Source organism: Loxodonta africana, chromosome 3 (genome assembly GCF_030014295.1).
Source record: "Loxodonta africana isolate mLoxAfr1 chromosome 3, mLoxAfr1.hap2, whole genome shotgun sequence".
NCBI lineage: Eukaryota > Metazoa > Chordata > Mammalia > Proboscidea > Elephantidae > Loxodonta > Loxodonta africana.
Genome location: NC_087344.1, coordinates 22,171,912 through 22,188,086, shown reverse-complemented (window position 1 = coordinate 22,188,086; position 16,175 = coordinate 22,171,912). Strand labels below are relative to the sequence as shown.

Here is a 16,175-nt window from a genome sequence, read left to right as displayed (position 1 = left end):
TCTCAACACTTGTGCCACTTTTTTTTTTTTTTTTTTTTTTGCCTGTTAGATGGAAAAGATGGAAAAACATAATATCTGCATCCATAAATCTTGCCTCTTGGTTACATAATTTTTGTAGCTGTCAGAGCTTTTAACCTTGAGATTTCATATCTGAACATTGTTTCCTTTATCACATCTTTAATGGGATAGTAGAATATTCTGGGATATGTCAGTCTGCATGATCATATCCCATTATAGCTATGGAGGCTTTGTAGTGTCTCATGGAGGACAAAGGCTTCCCGGTAAAATGGACGACTCTATTTTTATGTACTTAGAATCTTCGTCCTTTACCATAATTCGTATCTATTACCCAAATACTTTTGCATCTAACTAAACTGTATGTACAAGTTATGGGTGAGAAGGCCTGTTGCTGGTCCAGAACCTTGACTTTGTAATAGAATCATCTGGGAAGCTGAAAGAATATCTATGCGTTCTTCCTACCGCTATGGATTTTGATTTAATTGAAATAGCATATGGCTTGAGCATAAGATTTTTAAGGCATCGCAGATGGTGTCGTTGTGCAGCCAAAGAGAGAACTATTGAAATTTTCAGATTTTCCTTCAAAGATTATTTTGCCATGGGTCTTTTACTCCTGCTGAACAGATGCTGAAGATCTCAAATTAATCAGAGCTCACAATGGGAAAAATATGAGAGAACTTACCCTAACAAAAGGTGTATGATTTTTCTCAATATTCCTGATGATGTTTCTTCTCATACTTCTCCCTTCACATCATGTTGCTGTTAGCTGCTCTTGAGTTGGCTCCCTGACACACGGTGACCCCATGCACAACAGAAGAAAATGCTGCCCAGTTCTGCATCATCCCCGTGGTCTATTGTGTATCAGACCATTGTGATACATAGGGTTTTCACTGACTGATTTTTTTTTTTTTTGAAGTAGATTTGCTGGCCTTTCTTACTAGTTCATCTTAGTGTGGAGTCTCTGCTGAATCCTGTCGAACACTTTAGCAACATGCAAGCCTCTACTGAAAGATAGTGGCTGCCCTAAGGCACGTTTGTTGGGAATCAAACTAGGCCTTCCACATGGAAGGGAAGAATTCTACAAATGCACCACCACTGCTACTATCCCGTACATCATAAAATTGGTCGTGTGTGGTTGTTGATACCCTATTGCCTCCATTCTCCAGACTCTCCCTTCTATACTGTACTTCGTGATGCTGGGACCGGAGAGGGGAGAATCATTAAACCATTGTTCTGATTTCCCATCTGACTTTATTCTTAGGTTCTTCCAGTAATGATCAGTGAATGTCGTACACCCTAATAAGCCCGACATTTTTCTTATACCGGTTTCCCTAAGCCTTGGTGTGGTAGCTTCTTTCTGCAGTTACTATCTCTGTATTGCCAGGTTGCTCCTTTTGCCTTTTAGTCCTTGTGTAACTATTTTACCTATTTCCTGCATTAAATGCTCTTCATGGTGTTTTTACTTTTCTTTATTGAATCCTGACTGATAAATTGTATTTGTGGAATAAAAGTATTTGTGAAGTGTCTAAAATTGGAACATTACAAAGCATGATCAGGAAAAAGAGCTGGTTGCAAATGACACGTTTGTTCAAGACTGTACAACTGAGGATTAAAGTGGGGGGATCATATTTCCAGAATTTTGCAAGACTAACGACATTCATTGCAAATCTCTTTCAACAACATAAACAATATTATTAATATCACATGCAAGTAAAATTTTGTTGAGGATAATTCAAAAGTGGTTGCAGTAGTACATTGACAGGGAACTCAAAGACAATCAAGCCCGATTTAGAAGAGGATGTGGAAAGAGGGATATCAATGCTGATGTCAGAGGGATCTTGGCTAAAGGCAGAGAATACCAAAAAGATGTTTACCTGTGTTTTATTGACTATGCAAAGGCATGCAATGTGTGGATCATAACAAATTATGGATAACATTGCAAAGAATGGGAATTTTAGAACACTTAATTGTGCTCACATGGAACATGTACATAGACCAAGAGGTAGTCATTCTAACAGAGCAAGGGGATATTGCATGGTTTAAAATAAGAAAAGGTATGAGTCACTATTATATCCTTTCACCATACTTATTTAATCTTTATGCTGAGCAAATAAGATGAGAAGATGGACTATATGAAGAATGGGGCAACAGGACTGGAGGAAAACTCTCTAACAACCTGTGAAATGCAGATGACATAACCTTGCTTACTGAAAGTGAAGAGGACCTGAAGCACTTACTGATGAAGATAAACGACTAGAGCCTTCAGTGTGGATTACTCCTCAACATAAAGAAGACAAAAATCTTCACAACTGGGCCAATAAGAACATCATGACAATTGGAAGAAAATAATGAAGTTATCAAATATTTCATTTTTACTTTGACCCAAAATCAACACCCCTGGAAGCAGCACTCAAGAAATCAAAAACCCCATTGCATTGGGCAAATCTGCCGTAAAAGACTTCTTTAAAGTGTTAAAAAGGAAAGATGTCATCTGGAGGTCAAGGGGATCCTGACTCGGGCCATGGTGTTTTCAATCATCTGATATGCATGCAAATGCTGGACAATTAATAAGAAAGACTGAAGAAGAATTGATGCCTTTGAATTATTATGTTGGCAAAGGATATTGAATATAACATTCCCTGCCAGAAGATCTAACCGGTCTGTCTTTGAAGAAATACAGTCAGAGTGCCTTTTGAAATCGAGAATGGTGGGACTTCTCACATATTTTGGACTTATTATCTGAAGGGACCAGTCTTGGATAAAGACATCATGCCTGGCAAGGTAGAGGGACAGAAAAAAAGAGGAAGACCCCCGAGATGCATTGACACAGTGGCTGCAACAATGGGCTCAAATATACCAATGATTGTGAGGATGGCTCAGGGCCAGGCAGTGTTTTGTTCTTTTGCACATAGGGTCACTGTAGTTTGGAATCATCTTGATGGCACCCAATAACAACATCATATTTCCAGTTGTTGTTGCTCAGTTGGTGATCTAGGATCAATAATCCACTAGCTAAGGGTAGCTAAGGGTCATGTCTTCAGCCAGTGGAAACTCTTGCCTTTTACTTGTAACAGTCTGATTAAGACTTTACCTTGTTACCCTGTTTCCTTGTCCTCAGGCTCCTTCTGTGTTCTACTACATGGGTATGCATATGTCCTTCACAGATATTGACATAGTTTTTGAGGGAGCAATTTGGAATGCTCTGAAAACCTGCTGAATCAACAGAGTAATTTACTCTGTCTTTTTACTACTGAGTTAAATCACTTACAAACTCTCCTAGTGGGAAACGTTGATGTTGGAGAATGGAATGCACTTGGCAGAGGATGAGGTCATACCAATTCCTGGGAAGAAATAGCTCTTATTAAAAATCATGCAAGTTGTGTTCTGATTTTCTGGTTACATTTAACTGCAATGAGACTTTATGGATCCCATCTACCCTAGAACCAGGTTGCATATGCATTTTGGCAAACCTGAAGATGGCTGAAAAATTTGATGTACCAAAGGTAAAGTTTCCTTTTGATGTCTCATGGTAGACTCTTCTCAAAGGTAACATTTTCTTTTTCCTCTTTAAACTTCAAAGCTTAGAATGAGTGATACTAGTTAATTAATGCTATGAATGGGGAAAAGACTGGAAAGAAATATGTCAGAGGTTCCTATTGGCTGTCAGGACATGATGTATTTATCTTTGATGTGGAAGAGGAACCACAGATAACAGAAAGGGTGTGGGATTTGATGACACACTTCCAACCAGATCTTGGCTTATAAACTGGACACATTTGTCAACTCAGTGGACCTCACTGAGCCTCAGAGTCCTCATCATCAAATTGAGATTAGTAGTGATCATCTTTCAAGGCCATTGTAGTGACTAATGTAATGTTTTCAATGTTGGATCAAATGGTAGTTTCCCATCTAATGCTAGCCCTTAATATCAATTTAAAGAAGTTATTTTAAGTGTGCATTCCAGGAATTCAAGAACTTGATATTACAAACTGTGATCTTAGGCATAATATAAAATGCCTTTCTGTTTAACGTCTTCATCTCTATAGTTGTAAAAACAAAATCACTCATCTGAGAGGGTGGTTAAGAGGAGATAATCAAAAGTACTGATTAGAACAGTGTTTAGTATATAGTAACGGGTCAATAGGTGAACACAATCATGGTCACCATATGAGTAGGTCAGTAGAGTAGTTCAACTAATGAGATTTGCAAAGAAAATATTTGATTTTCAACTTGAGCTCCTCTAACTCACTAGTTGTGTGGACTTATTATTTAACTCTCAAGGCCTTTGATTCTTATTTTCAATAGTATTTAGCTTATTGCTTTGTAAGGATTAAGCAGATAATGCCTCTCATGCATGGTAAGACTTCAATAAATATAGATATCATCATTGTTGTCATCTAGTGTAACACAGATGCCATTCAAATAAATTATCGGAACTCCATTTGTGCTTTACATTTGATGCCTGATGATCATTACAATTTACCTTTACACAACAAGACTTTGAGCAGTTCATGGGCAACAATTGAATATAATTTATCTACATACTCAAAATGTACTGCAGTAAGTCCAGGAATTAGCCCCATCCCTGCTTTGTATAATGTTGAACAAATTACTCATTATCTTATTAAAAAAAAAAAAAAGGTGAAGACAATTTGACATCCATATATCCAGTATTTTTTTTTCCTTCCTGGAATATTATACCATCTATACAGACCTTTAAGAACTTTTGAAAGAAGAAAAAGTATAGTATGTTTTTATTATTATTGACATTTGATGGGATCCATTATTCACGACTGAATTGTATGTGCAAGAAAGTCATAGAATAAAGGGTAGGGTTTGATAAGTTCTGTAAATAACACAGTGGTACAAAATTGAGGGTGGATGTTCCTCAACTGGCTATCTAAAAATGGAATGCGGGAATGTAGTATCTTTCTTTTTCCTTTAAGAATACTCATTCAGAGAGACAGGTGGGAAAAGCACAAAGCAAATCTCTCCTTTTACCACAAGAACACAACTCTTTTTGGTATACATACACCTGTCCTCTACACTCAGCTTTAGCCGTGACTCTAAAGTGAAATCCCCTCTTTCCAGTGAATGTTAAATAATAAATTTTGCTCTGTCCAAAGACTCTGAAACTCTCAAGGCTTATCCTTTATCTTTCCAACCCACCTCTACACACCTGCCATTTGATCTCCCCAAAATTACCCTCAACCATTTATCCACACATAGGTAATAGCATTCTTTTGTCCATATTCAATGTCATTGGGCATATATTCAAGTTTTCTTCATATCAGCTAATGACAAACCAATCTTAAAGTCCTTCAGAACAGAGAAACATCACCCAGGTGGCCACATGGATAGGATGTAAAATGTACAACACACCATCATTCCACTTTATCTACTTGGGGGAATACCTAGATAAGCAAAAAGCACATTTTACTACAGATTTCAAGAACTGGGAACACAAAGATATCTAAGGAACATCACATTCTTCAGTGAAGTGAGCCTTTTCTAGTCAAGCAGAAATCAGAAGCCACTGGGAATATTTGTTGAATTTGGGCACAGAATGGATGTGGTATGGCTTGATGCTGATAGAGGGGCTCTGCTGATATAAGATGAACTTTTTTTTTTTTTAAGGATGCTTATCGCAATTACATGGCCAGGAGTAGCATGGTAGAGTGTGCAGAAGTACACAAAGCAGAGGTAGATCTGCTTATCTGTCAGTTTTTCCACAGGGAATTTTGGTTTAGAGAATGGGGTATGATGGGTTGAGGACTAAGCTGGGTTTAGAGCCCCAAAACATGATAGAGGCCAGGGTCTATGTGAAGGCTATCATTTAAGACTCTCCCAATAACACAAATGATGGTGTTCATGCCCTGATGAAATCCCCTCCCAACGTGTGTGGGAAAGACCTAGTGACTTGTTTCAAGGCATAGTCTATGCGAAAAGTACAGAAATGTCACCTTCAAGATTGTTGTTGTTAGGTGCCGTCGAGTTTGTTCTGAGTCATAGCAACCCTGTGTACAGCAGAAAGAAACACTGCCCAGTGCTGTGCCATCCTCACAATTGTTCCTGCACTTGAGCCCGTTGTTGCAGCCACTGAATCCATCCATCTTATTGAGGGTCTTCCTCTTTTTCACTGACCCTCTACTTTACCAAGCATGGTGTCCTTCTCCAGGGACTGATCCCTCCTGATAACACGGCCAAAGTATGTGAGATGTAGTCTCAGCATCTTTGCTTCTAAGGAGCATTCTGGTTTTACTTTTCCTCCAAGATTAGGGTACAACTCTTGTCTTGATGATATTCTGTTCTTCTCCTACTGACTCTCTTTGAATCAAATCAACTGCCTTGTTGCTTCACTGAAGGTTGTACCCAAGCAAACCCTGTGGGGCACAGTTCTACCCTGTAACACATGGAGCCTCCACAAGTCGGAATTGACTCAAAGGGAGTTTTTTTTTTTTTTTTTAACCTATATGTCAGAAGTGAGAAGTACAAGTGTGATTTCTCCTCAGATGAGGAAGGGCCCTCACCCTTCCAAGACTTTCAATTTTTTCCTCCTTCCTTTATTAACAAGCCTTCAGAGACTGGTAACATAGATCAATTTGGGTAATTATGAGCTCTGTGAATTGTATTCTCAAAGATAAGATAAACATCCATAAATTATTTTCTTGTGTCTCCAGCCCTTCAAAGTGCCTCACCAGTACAACAGGTTACAAACTTGCAGCTCTTCTTCCAGAGTGGTCATCTACATGAAAAAGCCCATGCCTCAGTCTGTCTTCCTGCCAGTCCTGAGAAAGGAGTCTCAGTCCTCATCTCCCACCATGGACATGAGGAGCAATGGATCTACACTTCTTGACCATGAACAGCAGAGACATAATGTAACCCAGTGAGTGTTCAGGGAGACGGGAGGGCATGAGGGACTGTCAAGAGAATTGGTTTCATCATCAGAACCAATAGGACGGTCAGGATAGCAAGACAGGAGAGTCCAGAATGAGAAGTTTCAGCTAAGAGGTACATGAATTTTAAGTTCTTTGTACTGGTGGGGATCTGAAGAATCTCATTCAGAGCTCTGCTCTCATCAACCTCCATTTCAACTTTTGTAGGCATTGCCCCCACCACAGTAGGAAATGAGACCCTCTAAACTGTCCCCTGGAGTCCCTAGGTGCTGCAAATGGTTAATGCCCTCAGCTGCTAATGGGAAGATCAAGGTTCAAGTACATCTAGACATGCCTTGGAAGAAAGGCCTGAGGATCTACATCTAAAAGACTTGCTATTGAATGCTATGGAGCACAGTTCTACTCTGATACACATGGGGTGTTCATGAATCAGAGTCCATTTGACAGTAACTGTTTTTTTTTTTTTGTAAAACCTACTGTAAAAACAAAAAATCAGTTGCTGGTGGAGTCAATTCTGACTCATAGCAACCCCATATGTTGCAGAGTAGACATGCGCTCCGTAGGGTTTTCATGACTGTGACCTTTAAAATAAGATCACCATGTTTTTCTTCAGAGGCACATCTGGGTGGGTCGGAACCACCAACCTTTTGGTTAATAACCAAATGTCTAATTGTTTCTACAACCCAAGGACTCTAAACTGTCCCTTAAGCACTGCTTAATGATCATGAAGTTGAGGATGATAATAACAACGCTCATGATGACAGTAGTCATAATATCAACTGACTGTTTTGAGTGCTTCCTGGTGCTAGACTCTGAGCTATGTGTTAGGTAGTTTTTTCTATTCTATCTGTACAAGCACATGCAATATATAGATATATAGATTATTGTTATTTTACAGATGGTGGATGCATTTAAAACTAGTTTTAGGGTCAAAAAGGGTGAATCCAGGTTTGAATCTGGGTAGTGAGACTCCATTCATAGGTCACCTAGCCAATATTCTAACCTGTCAACACATTGTTATTTCTCTACTTGGGTCACCCCAGGTGGAGTGCTTGCAGGGAAAACTGGATGTCATTCATTTATCTTTCCTAGAGCTACATCACTTTTGGCACAGCTGAGGACAACAATACAAAATATCTGTTAAATCTTGATGACCCTTTTTTAGTTCACAGGAACTAGTGGAAAGTGTATGTCCTCCAGACACTGGGTGCTTTCCTGCTCGTGCTTTCATCCCTTTTAAGATGTCCAGTAGGATGAGAGAGATGAATGAGTCTCAGTTATTTCTCTCCAAGCTCTCCACCTGGAGTCACCAGGGAAAATAAATAGTGCATTGGGTTGGCAGGTTAAATATTCACTAGGTGCCCTGCGAATGAAGTCTCACTGCCCAGGTAAATAAATAAAATAGAATAGGGCTTGAGTGTGTCTATGTTATGAAATTTCTATGGAACATATTTTTTTTCCTTTAATTAGGTATACAACATAATGTTTAATAACTGGTTAGATTTTCGTAATAAGAAAACAGAAAAAGAAGAGAGCAAAAGAGAATGTATGGACTGAGACATATTTTAGCATTTCAATTCATTAATGCTCTAGTCCTTGAGATGAGAAGCTTCGATCTCTCTGCCCTATAATTGCAAATAAAGTAATTGGGTCTCTCATGTACAGTATTTCATCAGTAAACATGCTACTTCAATAGTGATTCGAACTCCAATTAAAAACCCATGATAGAATATTAACTGCAAAACTTCCAGAAATGAAAGATATGGGACCCAGACCTCATTCCCCTCACTTCCATCTGATGTTCTGTCCCCTCCAACAAGATAAAAAAAGAGTTTTTCTTCTCACAACTACTTTGGTTTAAGATGAACAAATAGAAGCAGAACCATCAATTTGGCCTCTTGGGATTCAGTGAATTCATCTGTAAATTAGATGAACGTGGCTGTGGTTTACAGGGTCTTTCTAGTATGAATATTGTGGATCACAGGGTTTTCATTTTACAGCCCACATTGGAAATCTGAGATATAGCAATATTATTCTTTATAAAGATGAGGATTTCATGTGGAGTATCATGGAACAGTGACTATCACTAGACCAACTTCAGTGATATTTGTGGGTCTATATCTTGACAATAAGATCATAAATCTGACTCTTTCTGTTGAGAAAGCAAATATTGACAGTTACAAGCAATATAAAATTGAACACACATTGATAGCTACAACTCAAACAAGTATCCTTCATTCATACATCTTATAGAAATTCTCACTCGTGTGAATGGAGAGAAGCCCAAGATTTACATAGTAGTGTTGTAATAAGCAGTTGAAAAATAAAATGAAGTTCATTCCCTGGGGAATCCTACACATTAGTTAAAGTAGATTTTAACTAAATTTATGAGCTTCACAGAGAGACTTAAAATATCATGTTGTGGTAAAAGTCAGCAATTTGGGGTAAATATGTGTAGTATAATACTATTTAAGTAAATTTTCAAGAAAACTTTCTATGGATATATAAACCAATACTAACATTACAGAAACATTTTCAGGTGAGTGTTCCTACCAAATTCATGACAGTGGTTGCCCTTGGGGAAATGGATATGCTGGAGAATAGGATCATGCAGAAATAGAAGGAAACTTAAATGCTCTAGGTAATATTTTAAGTGTTCATAAAATATGAGTTCTGAAGCAAATATTATTAAATGTTTACATACTTAATATGTACAGTGGGTGTTAATGATAATAATAATAGCTAATCTTAATGGAGCATTTGCTAAACACAAGGAAATATTCCAAGTCAGTGATTCACTACAGTAGCTTACATTAGGGTCACTGAGAACCTTCTGTGTACGAATTCTGATTTGACTGGTTCTCAGATGTGGCTACTGCATCAATATATTAAAAAAAAAGACCCATGGGTAATTATAATGATCAACCAGGATTGGGAACCATTGGTGATATCAGATGGATCCTGGCTGAAAGCAGAGAATACCAGAAAGATGTTTACCTGTGTTTTATTGACTATGCTAAGGCATTTGACTGTGTGGATCATAACAAATTATGGATAACATTGCAAAGAATGGGAACTCCAGAACACTTGAAAGTGCTCATGTGGAAATTTTACATAGACTATGAGACGACTGTTTAAACAGAACAAGGGGATACTGTGTGGTTTAAAGTCAGGAAAGGTGTGTGTCAGGGTTGTATCCTTTCACCATACCTATTCGATCTGTATGCAGAGCAAATAATCTGAGAATCTGGACTGTAAGAAGAATGGGGCATCAGGATTGGAGGAAAACCTGTTAACAACCTGCCTTATGCAGATGACACAGCCTTGCCTGCTGGAAGTGAAGAGGACTTGAAGCAGTACAGATGAAGATCAAAGATCATAGCTTCAGTATGGATTACACCTCAACATAAAGAAATCAAAAATCCTCACAACTGGACCAATAAGCAACATGATGGTAAATGGGGAAAAGATTGAAATTGTCAAGTATTTCATTTTATTTGGATCCACAATCAACACCCATGGAAGCAGCAGTCAAGAAATTAAAAGACACATTGCACTGGGCAAATCTGCTGCAAAAAGAACTCTTTAGAGTGTTGAAAAGCAAAGATGTCACCTTGAAGACTAAGGTGTGCCTGAACCAAGCTGTGGTGTTTTCAATCAGCTCCTATGCATGTGAAAGTTGGATTATGAATAAGGAAGACTGAAGAAGAATTGATGTCTTTGAATTGTGGTGTTGGAGAAGAATATCGAATATACCATGGACTGCCAAAAGAATGATCAAATCTGTCTTGGAAGAAGTACAACCAAATGCTCCTTAGAAACAAGGATGGTACTTTGGATGTGTTATCAGGAGGTATCAGTCCCTAGAGAAGGACATTATGCTTTGTAAAGTAGAGGGTCAGCGAAAAAGAGGAAGACCCTCAACGAGGTGGATTGACTCAGTGGCTGCAACAATAGGCTGAAGCACAGCAACAATTGTGAGGATGGCACAGGACTGGGCATTGTTTCATTCTGTTGTGCATGGGTTGCTATGAGTTGGAAGCAACTCGATGGCACCTAACAACAACAGCATATATCTTTTATTTTAATTTCTTACTACAACAACAGTATAAAACAAACAAGCAAAGAAAAAACCAATCCGTTGCTGTCTAGTCAATTCCAACTCATAGTGACCCAATAGGACAGAGTAGAACTGCCCTATAGAGTTAGCTTCCAAGGAGAGACTGGTGGATTCAAACTGCTGATCTTTTGATTAGCATCCATAGCTCTTAACCACTAAACCGTAGATTCAATTATTGTCCTCATTTCAGAGATGAGGTAACTGTCCAGGAGTTTGTGATATTTTACTCTGTACTTTTCTCCTTTTCACATTTCCACCAAATTATATCACATTGTGTCCATCCAAGGGGAACGACAACATGATTTGCCTTCAGGGAGCTAAATTTAGGAGAATTACAATCCTCTTGCCAGGAAGGCTTGGAGCCCTGATGGTGCAGTGGTTTAAGAGCTGGGCAGCTAACCAAGAGGTTGGCAGTTCGAATCTACCAGCTGCTCCTCGGAAACTCTATGGGGCAGTTCTACTGTTTCCTATAGTGTCCCTATTAGTTGGAATTGACTCGACATCAACAAATTTGGTTTGGTTTTGGTACCAAGAAAGCTTAACTTGAAAAAATATTAACTAGGCATTTTAAGGGTGGGTTTTATGATCTGACTCTAGGATGTCCCTGATCCTGAATTCCTCAACTGTAAATATACTTGGTTGGATGAGAAACTGGTTGATGAGAAACAAATGCTTTAAATGTTTAAGATTAGAAATAGTTAAGCACTTTTACCAAGGCTCTTCAAATGCTGACAACAAAAGCAAAGAGTGGCCTCAAACACCAGGTGTTTTCTGGAGATTGTGTATGTTTTTCCAGAGATCGTGTATGGTATACAAATAAGCCTGCATAGAAAGAAAATGAAATGAAAAAGGAGGACAGAGTGTTCACTACCAGTTAATTATTGTTTAATCTTGAACAGAGAAATTGCTCTGAATGTCATTTTGAATCAGTGGTACTGTATGATTTTGTACATTAACAAAGACATACTTATCAAAATGTGAAGTCTACCAAAGATCTGTCCTATACGGTCACTATGAATGGGGGTCAATTTGACAGCAATGTTTTTTGTTTTGTTTTGGCTTTAATGAAGTTAATGGCTAATGAAGGTCAGCATCTTTTCACGTGCTTGTTGGCTATTTGCATATCCTCTTTGGTGAAACGTCTATTCAAGTCTTTTTTCAACTTTTCAGTTAGATTGTCTTTTCCTTGTTAAATTGCTGAAGTTTTTCATACATTCTGGTTATTAAACCCTTATGCGATGTATGGTTCCTAAAATTTTCTCCCAGTCTGTAGGTTATCTCTTCACTTTGTTAATAAAGTGCTTTGATGGGCAGAAGTTTTTAATTTTGATGGATACAATTTATCTATTTTGTCTTTTGTTGCTTGTGCTTTTGATATTATATCTAAGAATCTATGGTTAAAAACCGTGTCCCAAAGTATTGCACCTATGTTTTCTTCTAAGATTTGTTTGGTTTTAGTTCTCACATGTAGGCCTTTGACACATTTTGAATTAATTTTCATATATGATATGAGGTACGGGTCCAGCTTCATTCTTTCACATGTGTAAATCCAGTTATTCCAGCACCATTTATTAAAGAGACAGTTCTTTCCCCATTTAATGGGTTTAACACTCTTCTCAAAATGAATTGGCTGTAGATGTGCCTGCTAATCTCTGGAATCTCAATTCAATTCCATTGGTCTATATGTCTATCATTATACCAGTGAGGACTGTTTTCATTACTATAGCTTTACAGTATATTTTGAGATCAGGAAGTGTGAGTTCTCCTTTTTTTTTTTTTTTCAAGATTGCTTTGGCTATTTGGGTTCCTTTGTGGTTTCATATAAATATGGGGATTGGCTTTTCCATGTCTGCAAAGAAGGCTGTTGAACTTTAATGGATATTTCATTGAATCTACAGATTGTTTTAGTTAGTATTGACATCTTGACAATATAAGTCTTCCAATCCACGAGCATGGAACGTCCTTCCATTTATTTAGGGCATCTTTAACTTCTGTTAGTAACGTCTTATACTTTTTAGTGTATAAGTCATTCACCTGTCTTGTTAAGTTTATTCCTAGGTATTTTATTCTTTTAGATTGTACTGTAAGTAGAATTGTTTCCTTAATTTCTTTTTCAGATTGTTTATATCTGATGTATAAAAACCCACTTTTTTGGTCTTTTGACCTTGTATCTTGCCACTTTGATGAATTCATTTATTAGTTCTAATATCTTTCTTGTGGATTCTCTGGGGTCCTCTATATTTAGGATCATGTCATCTGCAAAAAAAGGATAGTTTTAATTCTTTCTTCCCAATTTGGATGCCTTTTCTTTTTCCTGCCTAATTGCTCTTTCTAGAACTTCTAGTACAATATTGAGTGGCAGTGGTGAGAGCCAGTGTGCCTTGTCTTGTTCATGATCTTAAGGGAAAGCTGTCAGTTTTTTTCCATTTAGCTTGATGTTAACTGTAGAATATTTATAAGTGCCGTCTAACAAGATAAGGAATTTCCCTTCTATTCCTATCTTGTTGAGAGTTTTTTTTTTTTTTATCATGAAAGGGTGTTGGATTTTGTTAAAAGCCTTTCGTGCACTGATTGAGATCATGCGGTTCGTTTCCTTTGCTCTATTGAGGTGGTATATTGCACTGATTTTCTATCGTCAAACCACCCTTGCATTTGTGGGCTAAAACCTATTTGATTGTGGTGCATAATCCTTTTAATATCCTTTTGGAGTAAGTTTGCTCATATTTTGTTGATTTTTTGCATCTACATTCATGAGGATATTGGCCTGTTGTTTGCTTGTGTGTTTGTCTTCTTTCGGTATCATGGTAATGCTAGCCTCATAGGGTGAATTAAGTGGCATTGTCTCATTTTTTTTTTTCTTTTGAAAAGTTTAAGAAACACTGGAGTCACTTCTGAAAATGGTTAGTAGAATTTCCAAGTGACCACCTGGCTCTGGGCTTCCTTTTTTGGGATGTGTTTAATTATGTGTTTGATTACTGCTTTTATCTCTTGTTATGGTCTGTTGAAATCTTGTATTTCTTCTTGAGTTGTTTTACTGTCTTTATGAATTTGTTATCTCTAAATGTATTTAACAAATTCACACATGTCTTTGCTCCTCTAATATTCTTCATTTGAGTGCCTCTAAAGTGGGTATGTATAGAAGTGGGTACAGAAATCAATGAAGAAAGAGCAAAATAACAGTTTTGCTACAATTGAGAAATATTGCTGAAAGTGGTGTATAGTTCTTAATTGTGAATGCTTTACATGTGAATTTCCAGAATTCAAAATGTCGTCACCTTGCTTGTTACCCGTTTACGTGTTTCCTTTTATGATCCCGTCTTTTCTTTTCCTGAAGTTGTCTCTGCTACATGGAACCACAGAATATAACACGCTTCTCTGAATTCCTCCTCCTGGGCCTCTCAGATGATCCAGAACTGCAGAGCCTCCTGTCTGGAATGTTCTCATTCATGTATCTGGTCACTGTGTTTGAGAACCTACTCATTATCCTGGCTGTCCACTCTGACAGCCACCTCCACACTCCCATGTACTTCTTCCTCTCCAACTTATCCCTGGCTGACGTTGGTTTCACCTCTACCATAGTCCCAAAGATGCTTAATGACATCCACACATGCCACAAAATCATCTCCTATGTTGACTGCCTGATTCAATTGTCTTTGTTAAATTTTTTTGGCTATATGGACAGTCTGCTCCTCACTACAATGGCCTATGACCAGTTTGTGGCCATTTGTCAACCCCTGCACTACCCAGTCATTATGAACCCCCACCTCTGTGGTCTACTTGTACTGGTGTCTTTTTTAATTAGCCTTTTTTACTCCCAGCTGTACTGCGTTAGGATGTCACAACTTACTTTCTGCACAGATGTGGAAATCCCTAGTTTCTTCTGTGATACTCCACAACTCCTCAACCTTGCCTGTTCTGACACCTCCACCAATACCATATTAGTATATTGTATTTGTGCCATCTTTGGTGGTGTTCCAGTTTCGGGGATCCTTTTCTCTTACTTGCAAATTGTTTCCTCTATTCTGAAAGTTCCATCATCAGGTGGGAAGTATAAAGCCTTATCCACCTGTGCCTCGCACCTGTCAGTCGTTTGCTTATTTTATGGAACAGGCCTTGGAGAGTACCTCAGTTCAGTTGTCTCGCCTTCTCTTAGGAGTGGTGAAGTGGTCTCAGTGATGTATACCACTGTCACCCCCATGCTGAACCCCTTCATCTACAGTCTGAGGAACAGGGATATCAAGAGGGCCTTGCAGAGACTCCTCAGCAGAACAGCATATTTTTAACACCTGTGCCATCTTTTTTGTTCCATCAATTAGCATAGGAAGAAAAACCAAATATATGGAGCTGGAAAATATGCTAATTTGGTGATATAATTTTTGTAGCTCTCATGGCTTTCATTCCTCTTAGTGTTTCATATCAGAATAATGCTTATTTGTTACATATTGGGAATTGGGGGATGTTCTAGAATCTATTGTATATCATAAATCTGCTCAACTGAGTCCTATAATACCTATGGAGCCTTTTGTTTTTGTCACCTAAGACAAAGGCATCTTGGTGAAATGCACAACTCCAAAAAAAACAAAAAAAATCATTACCCTTTCCAAGGTTCATGCCTATTTTCCATACCTTTATATCCATCTTATCTATTTATGTAGTTTAGCTGTGAGAATTCTTGCTACCAGTCCTCAGTTTTGGCTTCATATTGCAAACGTTTGGTGATCTCTAAAACTACACATGTCTGAGTTGCACCAACAGAGATTCTGATTTATTTAGACTGAGGTGTGTGCTGAGACAGGATTTTTCAAAACACCCAGCAGGTACTAGTGGGCAGCCAACTTCCAAGGTTATAGATTTAAGTGAGTTGTTCAAAAATGACTAATATATATGTCTTGGGCTCATTATACCTCATGAGTTTATGATGAAGATCTTAAAGTTATCAGAGCTGACATGGGAGAAGAAGTGAGAAAAATTACCCTAGAAACAGGTTTCCTCTTTCTTTACAGGGACATTCATATTTTCTTTAGAGATGTCACATATAGGTCCTGATACAGCAATGTAGGTTCTGAAAACCTGTGCAATAACTAGTTTAAATTACTCTGCACTTTACCACTAAGCTGAATCCTTGTCCAACTTTACTGATG

The 16,175-nt window shown here is 38.0% G+C and overlaps 1 protein-coding gene across 1 annotated transcript; it reads left to right on the top strand.

Annotated features, from left to right (window-relative positions):
- Positions 1 to 13,731: 13,731 nt before the first annotated feature.
- Positions 13,732 to 15,317, top strand: LOC100670486 (olfactory receptor 7E178-like). The gene has a single exon (XM_023542063.2). The coding sequence runs from the start codon at positions 14,382 to 14,384 to the stop codon at positions 15,315 to 15,317; it is 936 nt and encodes a 311-aa protein (XP_023397831.1). The 5' UTR covers positions 13,732 to 14,381.
- Positions 15,318 to 16,175: the final 858 nt, after the last annotated feature.

What these genes read in the sequence shown, in the direction of transcription:
- LOC100670486 (XM_023542063.2), top strand. Translation starts at nt 14,382, where the DNA reads ATGGAACCACAGAATATAACACGCTTCTCTGAATTCCTCCTCCTGGGC.